Here is a 20,842-nt window from a genome sequence, read left to right as displayed (position 1 = left end):
TTCTGGGGTTATTATCTAACGAGATAGAAAAATGATAGATTTTGTATTTTTTACATTATATAGTAGGATGGTCAAAGTCACGTGAATGCGTGAATTTATAGGCTAGTTCATTTTAAAGCCTAAGATTGTATACCTATCAAATCATTTTTTGCCATCGGTTTTTGAAAGCCACTGGTTTAGCTAGAGCCAGAGGCACTGCATCTTGATGAAACACCAACGCTACCCACATTATGAGCCCACATGTTAGGGAAAAGGATACCACCATTATCGATATTTAAAGTAGCATAGATTATGGAATGGAATGGAGAGATCGATGCATAGATCAGCTGTCCCAAAATTGAATTTTAGACAGCATTATGTTGATTTTCTCTTAATAGCATTAATACTAAGCTCCTATCCCACAATTTTAAAATCTTGTGTTGGAGACTATATGTCAATATCCAAAATAGCATTCCTTAGTATCCCGCTATTTTAAAAATCATGCATTGGAGACCATATCAATATCCTAAATAACATGGAAGAAATACTCTTTATTGAAGGTTATCATGAGATCCTACAAATTCTACAAGACAGCTGAAAAATATCTCAAATCTTCCTTTCCGGCCGTTGCTGTCACTACCCACGCGATCTAAATGGCTACATGCAGCGACAAACTGAAGAAATGGACTGCTCATGTGTACCAAAAACGACAAAGAAATGGACCAGAGAAAGAGATCCATGTGAAACAACTGTGACATCTTCTAGATGTAGAATGGCAATCAAATCGGCCAATCGTAATTGGACTCTGCCCGCAACCTGTGGCACTCACAACTGAGAACACTGCAGAGTGCGACTCTGCTTGCTAGGTACACCGCATAGTATCCTGTGGACAGGCAATTCATGCAAGAACAAAAAGGAAATAAGGCTTCATGTCTCACTCGTATGTTTCTTGTTCTTGACAGAAATGCCAAACATTAATAGTCAGATATTTTCAGGAACAGAACAAAATGTACTTAATCTCTCCTTTTTATTTTATTTTCTTTTCACCAGAATAAAATGTATATGAAACTTTTGGTTTTGTCCAGCCAGAAATAAAATAGATATATGTGAAACTTTTCAGGTTTATTTTGCACAAGAATGAGAACTGGTAGCAGCAGTGCTGTTTAACGTTTTCATCTATATTTACCCCCAATTTGTTAGGTGGGTTTTTTCATAAGTCATTACTTAATATGAAGCAATAAACACCAGAATTTCTTTTTGAAAAATACTGGAGCAAAAATAACAAGCAGCACAAAAGGGTACTACGCGGTTGATCTTGATAGGAATGGCGAGCAATGATATTCGACATACATAATATTTTTGTACCAAGTATAAAAATGCCGAGGGCGTGCAGTATCTAATATCTACATTCTATGAGTTGAGGATGCATTACCTGAAATCTACAGTATATTGTATGGTACTAAGGTATAATTTGACTGCTGTGCCATCCCAGCATCCTTCGATCTAAGTAAGGCTGTTCTTATTGCTGGTTATCTTCAAAAATGCACAGCTTGCAGTTCCTGATCTCTTGTTGCTAATGGAGGATTTACACAGCAAGAGCACGGCATCTTCTGTGTACTACAGCCTCCAATTGCTCAGGAATTCTGGAACTTGACGGGGGAGCCCATGAACGAATCTAAATGCTGCACCCCAAAAGCTTTATCATGAGCTCACACCTGCGGAAGCTTGTGGAACAAATCTCGAACCGATATCTCTGATTCGCAAACCATTTCCCCAGTATGATGCTAGAGTCAAACCAAATATGGCCATGATAACAACTGAGCATGCTGCAGGAACTGCCTGGCTACTTCCAAGAAATTGTGTAGCAAGAAGTCCAGCGAGGGTGGAGCTCTGCATGCCGGTACATACAGAAATAGTTCTGCAAACGGGCTCTTCTTGCCTGAGTACCAATGTAAAAGAATTTCAAAAGAACAGTCATGAAGGCGGTTCCAAAGTATACTTGTCTGCAAGAATTCTGGATTTAGTTGCCAATTACAGAATGCAATGTAAGAAAAGCAACTAGTGGTCATGTGATGTTAGTTCAGCTTACCACTAAGAAGATAAAGTTACCCAAATGCTATATATAACTGGCCATAAATCAGGAAAGTGATTAAAGTGAGTCGATGCCATGGTTTTAGGAAAATGGTGGGGCAAAATTATACATTTCTGGAAAATATGCTCAGTTTTGATCATTATGGTTCGCAAAACAAAAGATGCTCACTTCTTCAAAATAGTTCAGGTCGATGGAATAATAATTTTGGTAAACAATACTGTACCATCAAGGAAGGACCAGAACTTCATAAGGCATGAGGCCCAAAAAGATAGGGGATATGAAGTTGTGTATGCATAACAAATTCCACCATTTTGTTTTAAGTTAGTGATACAAGACAGACATTGATAACAAGTAAAAATAAGATTTCAGTATTATAGAACTACCTCAACATAGGCAACTTGGAAATCCAGTAACCCACAATGAAGGCAGCAATGTGGAAAGTCACTATGGGGAGAAGTAACAGGAATCCTTCTGAAGATAAGATCTTGCTCCTGTTGATAGCAAGAGGGCTTCCAATACAAAGCGATGTGCACAACATAGCAACAAATGGCATTACTGGTTGAATGACATTAACGACTGCTTTTGCATATGTATTAAGAAGAAGACCTAGTGTGACAGGAACAAGAACCACCTGGCAAATGGGAAATTGCAGAGTAGTATTAGCACACAGTGACAGGGTAACAAGAAAAATATATACCACAAAATGAATGGTTTCATCACTAAGCAGCCAAGCAAGAACGCATATCATTACCTGCAAAATGGATTTCGCCATCGCGATCCCATCAACAGGAACCACAGAACCAATCAGCAGTCCAGTGAGAACAGGTGTCACAACCACCGAAGATATCGTCGAGCAGCTTGTCAACAGAATGCTCAATGCAACATCCCCTTTGCTCAGGAAGCTAGCATAGCTCGACAGCTGCGCGCCGGAGACGCAGCAAGTAAGAACAAAGCCTGCAAAGAACGCCGACGGCATCCCGAAGGCCCTCGCGATCAGCACGCCCATCAGCGGCTTCACAATGTACTGCGCCATATAGCCGATCGTCAGAGGCACCGGCCTGCATAATGCAGCACACACAAAGAAAGAATCATTCAGACAAACTGATGCATACATATTCCTGCTGTACACAATCAAGTTAGTGATCTTGAGATGGATAGTATAGTAGAATGCAAGTAAACCTCTTGAATGCCAACGCGAAGTCGTCGATGGATAATTTGATGCCAATGGAGAGCATGATGCCGCCAAGTGCAGGCGCGTAGTACTCCTTGGAGACCCTACCAAAGTGATAATTTATATCGAATTAGTTAAAGCTGACCATGTGCTAGTTGCCCCAAGATTCCAAGCTAAGAACATTCGTGAAAGTGTCCAGGGGGTTTGGCTTGACTTGACTATCTCCCACTCACCATGAGAAGGTAGCGGGGTTGCCGAGCGCGGCGACGGCGGTGGCGGCGACGACGAGCGGGAGCAGCGCGGAGAGCGCCTGGGAAGGGTCGCCCGCCGCCGCCAACGACGGGGAAGAAGCCGGGCCGGCGCGGAACGACAGCAGCCAGGCGGCACCCTCCCGCCGCGGCCACCCGACGCGGCCGAGCGACGGCGCGGAGCAGAACGTGGTCGGCGCCACCCGCCGCGGCCGCCGCCAGAGCAGCGCCGCGGGGGAGGCCGGCGCGGGAGGGGAGACGACGAAGCGGGCCTGGCGGTGGCGGTGGGGGTGGAAGGCGGAGGCTGCGCCGACGGCGGCGCAGCTGCTGGAGGAGGAGGAGGAGGAGGCCGCCACCGCGGCGGCCATGGCGACGGCGAGGAGGAGGAGGAGGAGGAGCGGATGGAATTGGACGGTGAGGGAGGGAGGGAGGGAGTGCGCGCGGCTGCGAGGATAGAATCCGGGAGATGCCATGTTTAACGGTGCCAATAAAGCATTTTTAAATTCAGTTTTCTTATGGGATTTTTAAAATATTTTAGTGCTCGGGTTTTATTTAGATTTTAGGGAGTAAATTTAAATTGCGTCAGCTTGGGCAGATGGAACGGAGACAGCTGGGCACAACGGAAAAGGTTTCTGGAAGGACAAGTCTAGATTCGCGCGTTAGTGGACGGAGATGATCAGATGACTTCGCTCCATCTATTTGGCCGGACATGAGGTCTCTTTTGAACCGCAGATTTTAGAGGATTTTTTTTGTGTGAAAATTTGGGGAAAAAATTCCCTATACCAAGGAGTCCTTAATTTCCATAGATTTTGGAAAATTAAATATATCAAGTATCATCATTTTGTTGATTATAAAACGAAACTCTTATTAACGACCTAAAAATATACATGTTCCTAGTGACTTTGTTGGAAAATAAAGTTGGATTAAATAAGATATCAACATCAATTTTAAAATTAAGTGTTAAAATTTAAATTTGGTTAGAGCTGTTAAGTTGAAGAGTACACAAGGGAATTCACACGTAGTGTATGGAGATGGCAATTCTCGGAATTTTAGAGGAATTGAATTAAATTTAGTACTTTTTTCTGAAAATTTTCCCTATTCTAAAGGAATCCTAAATTTTCTTAGATGTTTGTTTACCCATATGTTGGGAAAATGATCTTATATTTTCATTAGAAACTCATTACAAACGCAAACTCATTACACACCCTACCCAAGGCTGAGCCGGCAACGTAAAGTCACCACAGGCACCATAAACGCTGTGCTATCACTGAAACATTTGTTAGCTATAAATACAAGTACTTGTGTTAAGTTTAGAACCCGGGTGAGCTGGTTTCACCACAAGAAATCTGACCAGTTAAGTTACACTCATTTCGCTTAATAAACATGAACACTGTGAGAAATATTCACTTTTACTTGTTGGCCTAGATTTAACATATTCACTTCGCGACCCGTTGACCCGTTTGGACGTTCTGATATCGGCTTATTTGGCCGGCCAATCTACAGGCAAACAAAACTCATAATAATTTACACGCAAAAGACTCTAATTACACAGCAAGAAAAGAAAATAAATTGGAGCATTGCCAACACACTGCTCGATGGTTTTGTTTTTGTATGTCCTGGATCTCCTGTTCTATACACTTCCTATACGCCCAAAAAGTAAAAAAAAAATCTGTAACAAATTCATTCTCTTAATCCTATCTGCTCCCAAGTCCCAAACCAAAATCCTGATCGATGAAACCTAACAAAGACCAGCAAAGCTGTGATGAACTGCTGTGATATGTACAAACAAACGGCGAAAATCTCAATTCAGCAGCCCATGCCCTTGATCACCACCGGCCATCGTCGCCGTCGCCGGCTGCGTGCCGTCGTAGTTGAGCAGCGCGAACTTGACGTTGAGCCCGATCTTGCCGCCGTCCTTGACGAGCTTGGCGGCGGTGACCAGCCAGTGCCCCGGCACGTCGTGGGGGCCCTTCACCACCTCCGACATGTCGACGAACTTGAGCAGCTTCCTCGACTGGAGCGGCACGGGCGGACCGTCCGGGTACACGCCGGAGTTGAGCAGCGCCGCGGGCGCCGGCTCGTTCCTCGGCGGCGCCGCCGGCGCGGCGGCGGCCTGCAGCTGCGTGAACGGCGAGCTCAGCGTCGTGCTGATCGTCGTCAGGAAGCTCCCCCGCTGCGACGCCGCGGGCGCCGCCGCCCACTCCGTGCGCTGGATGGCGCACCCGGGGACGTGCGTGTAGTGCAGCCGGAGGTGGAGCACCTTCCTCGACCACGTCCCCTTGGTCACCAGCTGCGCGCCGGTGACGACGAACACGCCGCGGCCGCCGGGGACGCGCTTGAGCCACTCCGGGTTGTAGTCCACCTTGGACGTGCAGACGCAGGAGTAGCTCTTCCACTGGATGGGCTCGATGTACCCGGCGCCCACCTCCTCCGACTCGCGCCACTCCGACATGGACGACGACAGCGAGTCCCCGAGCATGCTGGGGGCGCTGGACAGGTGCTGGACGTGGATGGCCAGCCGGTTGCACTTCCTCCCCTCCAGGTATAACCGTAAGCCTACTACAGGCTTATGAGAACTAGATACCTGGACCCAACACAAGAACAATGTAAATAGACTGAACCTCGAGTTTTACGTTTTCCTTTTTCTTTGCATTTACAGGGCAGACGCACATGCACACACCACCACTGCTAGTTCGCACCTTCGAGTGCGTGTTTACTGACATAATGGTGCTTCAAAAGTTACGGTGAATTGTAAACTGAAAGAAGAAATTTTTTTTTTAAAAAAAAGATTGTGCAATGTAACAATCAAGTACCTGAGAAGTGCTAACTTGAAGTTTGGGACCAAGAAATCTGAACTGCAATGAAGGATAGGAGCCTTTTCTCTTTTGAGGCCCAAGGATAAGCTCGTTGAACAAAGGCGCCCATTGTAGGGGCACTTGAAACTCCAAGAAATGTTGCAAGTCTTCAGGATCAGGTTTATCTGACAGAGCACAAACTTTATAAGGATTCATTTATCCAAATTGCAGTTCGATTCAGAATAAAGGTTATGAAAGTTAGTAATGCAGTCAATCCGGAAGAAGCAATTATAGAATGACAGACTAACATTTGAAGTTTGTGGAACAGAAAAGGGAATTTATAGGAGAACTTACAGCGAAGATACAAATTAATGGCATGGCTGAGGTAACCACTACCAGGAATGCCGGTAAGAAGAGAGGTGATAGGAACAAATTTAAACATTATAGCATCAGGAACCCTTGGAACGGTTTGTAACCATTTGGAATGGCTGGCTATAGAGGCATCTCCACCTCTTTTCGAGCATGTAATTGTCAGGCCCTGTTTGGGAAAGCAGTGATCTTTCAGTATGCAAAGCGCGGCTAGAGAACCAACTGACACATTAAACTAAGAAAAATACTCACATCTTTGGTTGATGATTCTGAGTAGCTAGAAAGATGTAGGTTATTAGGCTGCTGTTCCATCCTGACAAAAACATCAGGCACCTATATTGAATGAATCGGATTAGATATGTTTGCTTCCAGCAGGTTGCTACGTGAATTGAGGGTAGAACCATTTTGTACCTTGCTCTTGCCATCCCTGGTCTTGCGATGTATCGGGGAATGATTCCTCCCATCAGAAAACAGGAAATCACCAAGATCTTCCAGGTGTAGCTTTAGGTCCGCTGATGAAATGGTTGAAGAAGGACTTTGCTTAACACAAATGACATCCTGACCCCCAACTGCCATTTCAACAATTATGTGTGTCCCATAAGTTTTGATAAACCTGAAAATTAACAAGATCTAGCTGCTTTTATTCACATATATAGATTTTATATATGGCCAGGGAAAAAAAAGTATGTGACTCAAAGCCAGCTAAAACAAAATAAATCATATTGTAGGCAAACCAATAAATACACATACAGTGCACTTAAGAAGCTAACCCCCAAGATTAAACCACAGATATTTGGCAAAATGAGAACTCCCAAAAATACAGTTGTCAAAGTGCTTTACCGTGATAGTGCTGCAGGGTCCCATTTCGGTGGAACAGCACTTCTAACTTCATCTCGAAGAACCAATGGAGAAGTTTTTAGGTGCAACTTGTACAAGGAGATGAAATATCCATCAAATGCTAGATGTTTAGTCTCTTTAGCATCTGTCATCCAAGCTCCACTTAAATCGAAAAGAGTGTTAAAATAGCCTGAAGGCACCTTCCCTTGGACTGAAGATTTCTGATTAAGTAACTCGGACATCTGTCAGGAAAATCAAATGCAATCATATCAGCATAGAAGGATCGAGCTGAAGCATATCTCTAATACACGAAAGCTGAACTTCACATTTGGAAAGCCATGTAGAAAAACACCTAACTCTACTCATGGCCTTGAAGGGAATATCCATTGTCTACCATGTTAATTGTATTTAAATACAGGCATCAAGAAAAGCAGCTTTTCATCTTCAAAAGCAAGAAGGTTCTACACAATTAAGAGGCCATGTGGTCCAATGAAATGCTGCGATCGTGCTTTAGAAAGACAGTGCAGCTAGTCTCATCTGAAGAAGCCACATTCAAAAGGTCGACAATATTTTGACAAGGTACAAACATAGTACTACCAGTTTGACAAGGACCAGCCTCTTCTGCCAACGGATTATGCATCACTTGCTAGCCTTCTAAACTTCGGGGAGGAATAACTGAAGTACTGTTTGTTCTTTTGTGCTAATATAAATTCCTAAATGCAACAATAAAAAAACCCCCCAAAGATGTGTGAACATATGTACAGAGACAGCTGTTTCAATTCCTGTCTGGAAATGAAAAAACTGAGTGGGATTCCAACCAGATTTTCTAGGGATGACCACAGATCCACTCTACAGGAAAGATCTCGAACAGTTTACACTTAGCTATCCCAGAATCTTTTTCGACAGAGAAACAAGAATCGCGAACTGCAGCATTCAAAATCCTATAGGATATTTCAGGAAAGAAAAATAAGTGTTCGTTTTCCCCACGAGAAAATTTTCGATGATATTGAATTCTAGCCAGCTGAAGTTCACCCAAGAACCACTATTTAAGGACTTAAACGTACAACCATTAGAATGCCAGCATAGTGTAACATTCAAAAATGGTTAGTGTGAAGATTTTATTGATTGATGCCAGACAGGCATGTTTAAGCCGAAATCTGTGGCTCGACTTAACTGACAAACAAGGCATGAGGCGAAGACCATTCTCTTAACATTAATGAAGGAAAGTACTGATAGGTATGGAAGTTAAGGTGATGGATGGGAACCAAAAAATTGGGCAAAATGTGCCTAAATTAGACGGAATTGCACGTCTTATTCAAGTGAGATTTCCACAGGTCAAGCGATGGGATAAAATTAGCGGTCAATCAATTTGTGTGACCGTTTCACGGAAGCAAGCCGCGGCTTCTTTACTCTTTGCCAATTCTGCTCGCTGTCCGTAGAGTTCTTCTCCTTCTTCCCAAAGAAGATCTCGTTAGAAACAGAAATGGTGAACTGTAAGTAACCAAGAACAAGGGTAAAAGCTTGTAATCCCAGTCCCCTTGTCCCGATTCATTCAACCAAGCGAAGCAACGGTCTGATCGAGTTCTGCACGGTTAATTAATCAGAGTTGCCACCTCCAATCTTTTTCCAAGCATCTGTGACGACGCAACCCCAGTAGAACAGCGAAATCGAGCGAAAAAACACGAAAGGAGGCACGCGCATCTCTCGCGATCGTGTCCCCGGAAAAGAAAATCTCGCGAACCAATCACCACGCGGCAGCAGCAAGAGCCCGAGCCGAGCAGAGCAGAGTCAACCAAGATTGGAGCGGTTGCAGCAGCAGGGAGGCAAGGCAAGGGCGTACCTGGTTGAACTCGAGGACGTCGGAGCGGAAGCGGATGCGGTCGCCCTTGTCGACGCCGACGTCACGCGGCACCCCGCGCAGCACCGCCGCCGCGCCGCCGCCGACGCCGCCACCCGGCACGGGCACGTCCCTGGCCCCGGCCTCGTCGAGCTCCACCAGCCGCCCTTCCTTGGCGAACTTGAGCCTGAAGTCCGACGTGAGGTCGAACCCCGCTCCCAGCGCCATCGCCGCCCTCTCCCCCACCTCCATCCCCTCCCTCTCCTCACACTCCCCACCACCTCCACACTACAGCCACCACCACCACCACCTCGCACGCGAACGCGACGCCGGACACACCTCACCTTAGCTCATGCAATCCTTGCCTCCACCTGAATTCCGATGCGTCCTCGGCGAGGAGAGGAGGAGAAGAGGAGGAAGAAGAGAAGTAGTAGAAGGAAAGGTTTGACTACGCGAGGGAGGGAGGAAGGAGGCGGGGGCGGGGGGAGGAGGTTTGGTGGGAATGCGGCAGGTGGGGCCCACGACGCGGGGGGTGGGAAACGGAGACGGGTGGATTAAAAGGGACGGCGTGGATGCGGCGAGGGGGGGATCGGTGGACGGGCGGATGGTGTTCCGGGTGGATCGAAGGCGGGTTGACCGTCAGCGGCGGGTGGCTGCGGGTATTTCGGCGGACGCAGCCGCGGGGGGGGGGGGGGGGGGGGGGTGGGGGGAGCCAGAGAGGTGGTCGTCGGGTGGTTGGGGTTGAAACTTGAAAGCCCACGGTGGGGGCCATGGGCGAATTCATGGAAGCGCGTAGTAGGCTGATCTCATCGAGTTCTCCCTTTTATTTTTCTTTTTTTGATGATGATGAGTGAATAGTGCTTTTGCTATGCTAGAGAAGATGACGGTGATGATGTGATGATTAAGTCTGGATGACATTTTTAGTCAGGTGTTATTAAGGATGATGTGTCCATCGGCATTGATGAATTTTAGGGGGTTTTTTTATGATTAGCTGATTCATAACTTATCGATAAACCTAATTCTTTTAAAGATTTTGTCAAATTTGTGCTCTACAAACTTTGGTATTTTTTTTATAAAATAACCTTCGGACAAAAAAAACATTGGAAATAATTTACATTAAAAACTTCATGCATCCTAAAATAACTATAAAACACTTATTGTGGTACTTCGTCTAAAGCTATATTTTTTTTCGTTTAAAAATAATCCGAAGTAATTTTTATAACTCATAAACACGATTAATTTTCTTAACTAATGTACACGATATGACTTATCTCATTACATCACATGATCATCTATAAAGCCTATTTAAATTGTCGTCACATCAATATAACATCAATATAGTTGTGAACTTGTATACAATAAATAACCAAAACTATGGGTGTCATCGTTCCTTTCATCTATCAGCATGTTTTGTCACATTATCTGTGACTCATACGTAGTCGCGGTTTCAATGCACACACATCATCTTCTTCGTAAATCGCGTTTACATCGTCACATTATCTTGACTCATACGTAGTCACGGTTTCAATGCACACACATCATCTTCTTCGTGAATCGCGTTTACATCGTCACCTTCCGCAAATGATATCAATATATCATTAGTACCATATCATCATGTAGTGCCATCTTTGGATCTTAATTATTCCACTCTATCGTTTCTTGATATTGGAATGTTTTCAAATACCAAGTTAAATTGTTGCTTCCCAAGGTAAAAGAAAGTGTTTTTGATCGACTTATAAAAATTAAGAGGAATTTCAAAGTAAAATGACGTATTACCTAGAAGAGAAAGTACTAAGTCTTTGAGGCAGTGTGCCTTCATTTTTTTTCATGAGGTCTAAACATAAACGGCACATGTTCATTCAATTCACAAGGCTCAAATTTAAGCTACACATGTAGAACACCAACAGAAGTGAGCACTTCTATTATATCTAGATCGCGGCACATTCGCTACACATGAACAACACCAATAGAGAACCTCCATAATATCTAGATCGAGGCATAGGCAGAACACAGCTACCGACCTACCGTGTTGCCTCAACCACCCTACCGCCTCACCAACACCGAAATTCTATGTAGTTGCAAGAAAAACGGGAGCGGCGGGGCTGCTATGTGTTGTGGTCGGCACTGTCATTGGTCATCGGGAGGTCGACCACCGAGATTTGGCTAAGCTTGCGACAATGGCGGGAAGGGAGTGTCGGATTCGAATGTTCCTTAATGAAGACGGCAGCGGCGCATACTCACACTAGGACACCATTGATGCCCTCGAGTCCACTAGCGCTAGTGGATGAGGAGGCTCAATGGTGTCTGTGGGTCAACACTTCGGTTGCCATCGAGGGGGAGGCTCAATGGTATCAGCGTTGGAGACATCCCAGAGGTGGCACATGGTAGTGGTGGACGTGGTGGCGGGCTTCTACATCGGTGACAGGGGTTAACTTCAACCGGATTTGGTGGCGGTGGCATATAAAGCCTCCAATCTGTTATAGATCTAGTCGACCGCTTAAGTACCGACATCGTTGACACCTGTGTGCGCCACACACCTCCCTAGAGGCGATGTTACACGACCTCCCCCTACGTGCTCATCCGTGCCATGGGATAGACTCTCCAAGTCAAAACCTTGTTTTGAATGTTCAGAATTGCGATGGCGACGTTCAAGATGTTGGGACTTTCATTACACTTCGATGTTTTCTGTCGTTGGTTCGACGTAATTCGCTGGTGGTGATGGGAGCGTATCAGCAGTTAATTTTGGAGGTTTTATTATTATTATTGTTATTGTTGTTGTCGTTGTTGTTGTTAGGGAAACATAAGGCCTACATACAACTTTTAAGCCGTTGGGTGAAACAATAGTTATCTCTAATCAACCCTATATGATGATCTATCTTTAACGTAATATTCTTAGTAGTAGTTTTGTTGTTTTGGTATCTTCTTGGATAGATTGATTTTAAACATATATGTGATATTTAACAAAGTGATGTAGGTTGTCTTTTCTTTTCACAAAATCTTAGTAAAACAACGATTGCGAGCGTACTTGAGTGCTCGAAATCCATTTTCTTGGAGAGTACGTACATTTACAAATCATCTTGCTTTATAAAAGAAAAAAAGGTGAACTGGTTAGTACCAACCTTCAACTTTAGCTAGTTCTTATACAATTAAATATGTTGCCACGTAAAAAAAAAACTAAATGACAAGAGAGCCAACGAAGAAAGAGAAAAAAAAAAGGGAAAGAAACCGTTTCTACTGAAAATATCAGTTCTACCCATAAAACAAAAATGGAGACAAAGGGATATATAGGTGGACAAAATAAAGAGAGTAGAGGTGATTGGATGAGAGAATTTATTTTTAAGAAACTATCCACTAGATATATAATGTTTATCTATATAATATGAAAACCAGTACTAGATAGTTTTTGGTTGAATTGCCCAATCTCTTCATCCAAAAGTTTTAAGCATGTTTTATTTTTTTAGTTTTTTCAAATGAAATAATCATATTTGTAATCTTCATGTGCTAAATTAAGTAGTCATCTTAATATTTGCTGATTATATGCATGGATATAATTTTTTAGTTATATTATATAAGGGATGAGTTAATAGAAATATATCTAGAGGGAGTATACAACACTACTAGAAAAAGCATTTTCACACACGTGAGGTTTTTTCAGACGGGTATGACTTTTGGAGCCAAATGACCACCTACAAAAATATAAACCAGGGTAAAGCTCATCGTTCGCCTGCGAAAATCAATTTTTCCAGGCGGGCCACCTAAGAGGTCCGCCTGGAAAAAAAAAATAATTTTTGCAGGCGGAACCTTACGTGATCTGCCTGTAAAAATCATGGCTACAGAAAAAAAAATCTAAGTCCTATCCTTATCTTCTCCTCCAGCATCTTATCCTCTCCACCACCTATTTTCCTCACCCTCCTCTCTCTCATTTCCCTCCAGCTCCCTCCCCTGGAGGGGCGTCGGCGGCGGCGCAGGCGGAGGGGTCGACGGCGGCGCGGGTGGAGGGGAAGGGCATCGGCGTCGGCGCGGCCGGACGGGAGGTGCGGCTCCCCTCCCTCTCCTGTCCCTCAACTCTACCCTCCACGGCCGGCCGGGACGACGACAACGCCGACGATGACGCTGCCTGCATCAGAGGAGGGGAGGGGAGGTGGCGGCGCGGCCAGAGGGGAGGGCCCCTCCCTATCCTCTCCCACAGTTCTACTCCTCCGCGCCCGGCCGCGATGACGACGACGATGACTACGCCGCCGCCGCCTGGATTCGAGGAGGGGAGGGGAGGCCGCCATCGGCCGGAGGGAGAGGTATGCCGGCGGGGTGGTAGCGACGGATTTTTTTTTATTCGCTAAAAATATTTTTGCATACGGGTGGTTCTACCGCCTACGAAAATAGATGGCGCCTACAAAAATGATTTTTGTAGATGGATTGCATGGCCGCCTGCGAAAATCAGGCCTTTGCGTGCAGGCGGTCCTTCTCCACCTAAATAAACCATTTTTGGTTGCCTGGAAAAACCATTTTTCTAGTAGTACAAGTTTACTCCATCCACTCTAAAAACCGAATCTAGAATCGGATGTGACATATTCTAGTACTATAAATATGAATAGAGGTATGTCCAGATTTATAGTAGTAGGATTAGTCACATCTGACATTAGGTTGGTTTTTTACCATCTAGCAGCAAAAACACTGCGATCCGTCTCGTGTCGGCGCGCGATCCGATCGACCAGAACGTGTCGGTCGGCCATGGCCTCGCGCGCGCGCGCGCGCATGCGCATGCGGCTGCGGGAGACTTGACCGCAGCTTAGTTTGCTTACCGCCGTCGGTCGCGGAATCCGGCGGCACGCGCGCACGAGGAGATCGACCAGCGAGCGCCGCGCTACAACAACCACAGCCTACAGCGACCAACCCACGGCCCGGTATCGGTACCATGATGAGACGAAGAATCTAATTACTTCCCAGTCAAACAGCGGCAAACGTACGATAGCAATGCTGCTGCCGCCTGCCGCTGCCTTTGCAGTTTCGCGCACCCAACGCAACGCAACGCAACGTAACGCCAAGCTCCGCGGGGCCCAGCCAGCTCACGTCGTCGTCGATGATCGAATCGATCCCTTCTGTTTCTTTCTTTTCTTTTCTTTTTTTTTACCACCAAACACAAAACGGAAGACGACGACTGGTTCAACAAACGTGCTACCACGACAAGGTGGCTAGTCGTCGTACATTCATTCAACAAACAAAACCTACTGCGGCGACAGGCCCAGGCACGTGCAACTGCATGATTATTGCATCCGTCGTACGTAAACTGGTAGCTAGTCGATCAGTCGATCGCCCGGCCGGCTGCCCGTGTAGGCGTACGATAGAGCTGAAGTAGATATGTGTACGTGTACACGTATCGGTGCCGGCCTGCCACTGCTGGTGCTGGACGGTCCAGGTCCAGCAGGTCTCATAATTGTTAAGTAGAAGCGCCGCCGTCGGTCGGGAAGTCGACACATAGTCCAGTTAGTATTAAACTTTCGGGCTCGTCGACATTTTCCATCATCCATGACGGTTGATTCACGACGAATAATGCATTTTGGTGTGGAAAAAGTAGTCCAAATTACTCCTGTCGGACTATCACGATCGATCGAATTACGGCCTAAACACCGACTTTGGCCAACAGCAGTAGGGCTATTACCTGTCAGATAAGGAGTCCGAACCTGTATAAATCCTTGTATCTGTCTCTTTTACCTCAATCTCGCATATACCCTGTTATCGACGATCCTCATACCATACAAATACTGTAGTCGAGACCTCAAACGTCGACAAAATGGTCGGGAAATTTTCATATTTATAAATTTAACTATTAAGTGCCAACTTTAATGCGGCCCTGACAGAAATTAGAAAAACTAAATTTTATTATCAATAACCGTTGATAAAGATATTGTTATTATATTAGTTGTGCCAAAAAAAGAAAAGGGTATTGGAATGGTCAGAAAATTTCCGTACAGTTTTTACCCTACAACCACCTCCATCCATCGCCCACCTTCCGCCTCCGACCCCGTCCTCTAGCACACGCGCAGCTAACCCACACTTGCCACTCCAAGCCTCCTTCAACGCAAGAGGATTCTTCTCCATCAACAGCGGCATCTCCTTCAGCCCTGATGAGGTGGGGTCTGGGATGGGGGAGGGGGGATTATGGAACCACTGGTTCGGGTTATGGGATGCATATGGGACTTGTCCGAGCCAAACGTCCCCTCATCGTGGAGGTATGTGGTGAAGGCGGCACTGAAGGTGGTCTATATGCCTCGTCGTGCTCTCTAATTACACCAAGTTCATTGTATACATAGGCTTGCGGGGTTCTTATCGTGCATGTGATGGTGATGCAAATTTGTCCTTATTGTCTGCTGAAGTGGGGATCAGACAGTTCGGTCCTAAGATCCGCTTCAATCCACCGCCTCCTCGAGCAAGCTCCACCTCCACCGTCACCTCTAGCATGGACCTGGGGCAGCAGAGCCAACAGCCCTCATCCCATAGCTTCTCACATGGAAGGCGGAAGATAGCAAGCTCGCGGAGGATACACACTACACCCTTCTCCCTCACATGACATAGTAGAGCTCGTTGTGGTTTGTCTTCTTCTTTAGCCATATATATGTGCAGACAGAGAAGTGGAGGGTTTGGTTTGAGGGAGAGGTTCTGATAATAGGTGGGCCCTTTGATTTTTTTTTTAATTTTTCTGTCTAGATTGTCGCGTTGGCACCATGGATGTAAGCTCATGTCAAAACTGCCCAAATAGTGCTAGGAGGAGAGGGTGTAAAGAATAGTTAAGGATGTAAAATGTCTAATATTTAAGCTAGGGGGTTAATTTGGTCGACCGCGATAATTCAACGTGTTATACTCATGCTCAGCTAGCCCTAGGAAGTTGCTAGCTTTCCATTTTCATCTAAGCCATGTGGGATCCACACACACATAAATAGCCACTCAAATCTTAATGTGTCCACGATCACAACTTCAATATAAAATCCGTAATACCGAATAATAAGCAAAGGAGATATTGTTGGGACTCAGCATGCCAGTCAACTTCATCCTAAGACGTACCCGTCAAACCACACGAAGCATCGACCAAATGTGGTACACATCCAGGAGACTTGACTCAAATCATTTAAGCTCTACAACATCTCAATTGCTCAAAATTCTTACTCAAGTCTTAGTTGTATTTTCTTCTATGTATCATTGCTTAAGATGAAAGTGTGGGACTAGTGCTTATCCTGCGAACTAGTCTTAAATGAGTATGATTTGAGAATATTTGAGATGTTGTAAAATTATATTGTCAAGTGTCATTTGTGATCACCACATAGTTTCCGATGAGTGGGATTCATGCACGCATAATAGCCACTCAAGTCTCAGTGTGCCCCATGATCACAATTAAACACCATTCAATATAATTTACGTCGTGCTGAATATTGAATAAAAGAGATATTGCTGGGACTTAGCGTACCAGTCAACTTCAGCCTAAGACATGCCCGTCAAAACCACATGAAGGTTGCGACCAAATACGTTACACACCCCAAGAGACTTGACAAATTGCTAAGCTCTACAACATCTCGTTTGTTCAACATCCATACTCATGTCTAGATAGTTCTATAAGCTAGAACATACCAAGACACTTTCATCGAAGCAAATGGTATTCAAAAACAAGGAATTTTTGGTGCTATCTCATATTTCCTTTAACTTTTTTTTTAAAAAAATTAAGTTATCAGCTATCTAATATTTTGATTCATTATTTTTAATAATTATAGTAAATCCGTCTCATCCATGTGAATAATTTATAAACAAAAGCTCACATCCTAAACTACGCCCAAGTCAACCATCTCAAAGCCTACTTTTTTAAAGAGGGAAAAAAATCTAACAATTAATGAATTAAATCATTTATATAATATTCCAAGGCCGTGCAGCCCATGATCGAATCAGGGTAGCTAGGCGAGACCGCGAGAGGATCGTTTGCTTGATTCAATATTTCAATTCGTCTAACTGACAACCGTCATCAATTAATTAGTACACCGTAGACGTAGAGATAAACAACAGGCAGCGCAAAGTACACGAAACCGGCCACGCACTAGTTAATACAAAATTATGCTCAAGCTGAGAGGAAATGAACTCTTTCATTTCTATAGAAAGTTCATTACGTAAGATGAGATCGATCGATCACACATGACGACTCAGACTTAACCTCCGTTAATGATTGAAGTCAATTTATTATATATTGTATTTCTCTAAGCCTTTGATATTGATACGAGTAGATAAGTATACATCGAGTTCATTATTGTTCGATTTGATACACACTTTGATTTAAAATACCACAGCTGCCTCCAATTTTATAGCATTTAAATCGTGAATATACGCTTAAGCATTCGTCTTATTAAAAAGTTCTCCCTCCAAGTAGCAAATTTTAGCCAAAAAAATGCTATATGTTTGCCTTCTCAGGATAGGTGGGATGTAGGCATGGCCTATCTCTACTATAAAACAACATAGTGGTGGTGGCAGTGAATCTGTCACCGGCCTCACCTCTTTTCATTGTAAATTTTGCACATTACCCCTTGAATTTTTTAATATTAAAAATCAATCAAACCTAAATGCATAACCACAGATAAAATCAAATTAAGGTGAATATTCCCTATAGAACAAAGATGGGTATGAGAAATATATTTTTATCTATTTTAGAAAATATTGTGTATTTTATTTTATCTGTAGCAAAGCACATGCATTTAGCTAGTAATAATAAAACTAAGAGATGGTAAGGGTAGTATGGTAGTTTAGTGCAAAAGTTACTTTTTGCATATCATAGTTTGTTACTTTTATGGTAAAATTTGAATGCTGATATATATTTTAAGATGAAGGGAATAGTAATTATTATTTATTTTGTCATGACTTAATGAGTTTATTATTAGAGATGTTCCAAGTATAACTTATTTTTTATATTTGTAAAAAAAATTAAAATACATCTATTTAAAAATCATAGTGAGTACTTGCAAGGAGAATCCGTGGTTTTTTTTTCTCGAGAGGAAAATAATCTGATTGCCAATGAGAAACACTTCAAAAGTTAGGTGACACGAAAATTAGTGTACTAGTAGTTAGGCTGGCTTTTCTTTACACGTTCATAATTCGGCCCTAATCATGCAGTCTGTAGAAAAGGATAGTTAACAATATTGTAATTTTGAATTTAACCATTTGTTTGACTTTCTGGAAATTATATCCCCGTTCGTGAGGGAGGTTCTGAAAACAACTGCTATGTACGTGCAGTTTTAAATAACCTCCCAACTTATAATATTATCATGTTTACTTTGTTTAGTAATTCCCTCGATCAAGTTGCTGATTTTCTAACATTATTTTTAGATACTTCCCATCCGTTTATATGAAGTTGGTCAGCGTTTCGTTCTTCGAGCAACGGATTACGCGGTATATGCACGCTCAGGTTTTGTAGAATTTCACGAATTCTAAAGCTCGACAACTTTTAATTGTAACAACATATTTAGATCCATATATCATTCATAAACATCTTCGATTATATTAAAATAATAAGAGTAATACGGTCTATGTACCAACATACTCCATTCATCTTAAAAAAAGGATAATAACTAGTTTAGTCCCTAAAGTTTTTCTGTAGGATCAGTTTAGTCCCTAACCTTTTAAATGGTCCAAAGAAATACTTAAACTTTGTCATAAGGTCTAGAATAGTTCTTGGGTCCACCAAAATCATTATATAGATATGCCATGTCATCATTCATGCAAAATCTATGATGAATTGTCCAATTTACCCTTACGTATATCATAGAAAAATAAATATAAGGGTGAATTAGACATAACCATAGGAAAAAAATAGTTATCCTTTTTTTTCACCCTTTTGAGATATATTTTTGCTCTTACATTTGACCTTTTGTTTTTATTTTCCTATGATATATGTAAGGGTAAATTGGACAAATCATATAGATTTTGCATAGGAATGTGACATGGCATGTCCATGTGGCGATTTTGGTGGGACCAAGGACTATATCAACCCACATGATAAAATTAAAGGACTTGTTTGGACAATATGAAAGATTAAGGACTAAAATGAGCCAGGAGCGAAACTTTAGGAATCATATTAGCTATTCTCCCTAAAAAAAAGTGCATTCCTTTATTTCAAATTTGAATTAGAGAAATTATATGAATGCATTTATTCTGAGATGGGGGCATAAGTTGTAAGATATAAGAACCTACTGTATAGCTGTATTTTAACAATACGGCAGTGTTTGAATCTCCTGGAGATGAAGATGAAGATTAAGTTTTTTTACGCAAAACGAGTTAGTATTAACGTATGATTGATTGAGTTTTAATTATTACAAACTTAAAAAAATAGATTAATATGGTATTTTAGAGCAACTTACATATAGAAAGTTTTCGCACGAAACACATCGTTTAGCTGTTTGAAAAACGTGTCATAAAAATTTTAATCTTAATCCAACTCTTGTTGGAGAAAAGAACGGGATCTACGAATACTATGTAGCTATAATTTTTAACGGATGGAATACTGGATTTTTATTTCCTGTGCACTGCGAAGAGATCATTGTATCATATCGATGGTTGCTAACTCGCTACTATGCATATGGTGGGGTGGGTGGAGGTCAGCAATTTGGGCTAATGGCTACAGCCTACAGGCCAACATCTATCAAGATTAAATAACAGATAAGAATGCAGTTTGCAGTCAAGGTCAAGGTCAATGCATCAGAACCCATTCTCCCTGCAAACGTGTACTCTAGCTTAGAAAGGATGACATGAAAAAGGAATGGCTCATGGATGCCTTTCTCACAGAGTCACATACACGCATCAAGAGGATTACTATAGGAAGCTCATAAAACAAGAGAAAATTCCACAGGTGGATCCAATTTATCACACACTTTGGATTTTGAACTATAATCCCAAGCCTCAAACCATAATTTAATTGTCTCTCCACAAATTAATATATCTTAACATTCTAGCTAGATCTTAATTTCCTCGGAGTTTAGTACCAATCCCATCATCGATCACGCTTCTCTAAAGCTCAAGCAATGTCTGCATATAAACATCAAGAAGACCATATCTCCAGCCCAAATTATTGCTAACTTGACTTAAAAGTAGCACAACAACAACACGAAACACACAAAAGCCATTATCTATAAAGCCCAAACATCTCGATCTATCAATAAACATTTTAGCCAATTGTTCATCACCAACTTATTACCCTTCTTTCCATGGGGCTACTGTCAAAGTTAGTTCGATTTGTAGTTCTATTTTTCAGGTAAATGCTACATGGTAACTTTTGTACAATTGATTCGAATTGTCCTTTCAAATTCTTGTTCTTCGTTAAAAAACAAATTCGATGTGGACAGCTTCATTTCTGTGACCACAGCTTTCAGACGCAACTATGCATGCTCTGTTATACTGTCAAGAGATAAAAAAAAGACACGAATATTAGGGAACGACCTAATATCAAATAATTAAAAGGGAAGAAATAAAAAAGACGCGAATATTAGGAAATGA

General features: G+C 42.9%; 2 protein-coding genes across 3 annotated transcripts; both read right to left on the bottom strand.

The window, feature by feature from the left end:
• Positions 1 to 497: 497 nt before the first annotated feature.
• LOC127764495 (probable sodium/metabolite cotransporter BASS3, chloroplastic) lies at positions 498 to 3,963 on the bottom strand. Of its 2 annotated transcripts, XR_008015889.1 has the most exons (6): positions 3,476 to 3,963; positions 3,251 to 3,346; positions 2,823 to 3,129; positions 2,455 to 2,702; positions 1,412 to 1,918; positions 498 to 862 (listed from the first exon to the last, which is right to left on the bottom strand). XR_008015889.1 is itself a non-coding variant. In XM_052289380.1 (5 exons), exons 1-5 carry the CDS (start codon positions 3,961 to 3,963, stop codon positions 1,681 to 1,683), a joined length of 1,377 nt encoding a protein of 458 aa, XP_052145340.1. In that variant the 3' UTR covers positions 1,264 to 1,680. The 2 variants fall into 2 exon arrangements, 1 of the variants encoding a protein (XP_052145340.1); XM_052289380.1 differs by lacking the exon at positions 498 to 862 and having other exon boundaries at positions 1,264 to 1,918.
• Positions 3,964 to 4,988: 1,025 nt separating this feature from the next.
• On the bottom strand, positions 4,989 to 9,771 carry LOC127761132 (MACPF domain-containing protein At4g24290-like). Its single transcript, XM_052285358.1, has 7 exons — positions 9,332 to 9,771; positions 7,495 to 7,733; positions 7,066 to 7,267; positions 6,907 to 6,987; positions 6,640 to 6,823; positions 6,304 to 6,470; positions 4,989 to 6,074 (listed from the first exon to the last, which is right to left on the bottom strand). Exons 1-7 carry the CDS (start codon positions 9,578 to 9,580, stop codon positions 5,292 to 5,294), a joined length of 1,905 nt encoding a protein of 634 aa, XP_052141318.1. The 5' UTR covers positions 9,581 to 9,771; the 3' UTR covers positions 4,989 to 5,291.
• Between the last annotated feature and the right edge of the window lie 11,071 nt (positions 9,772 to 20,842).

The sequence above is a fragment of the Oryza glaberrima genome, chromosome 2 (genome assembly GCF_000147395.1).
Source record: "Oryza glaberrima chromosome 2, OglaRS2, whole genome shotgun sequence".
NCBI classification, from domain to species: Eukaryota; Viridiplantae; Streptophyta; class Magnoliopsida; order Poales; family Poaceae; genus Oryza; species Oryza glaberrima.
The sequence above is the reverse complement of the archived record's forward strand: the minus strand, read 5'-3'. Positions and strand labels throughout refer to the sequence as shown.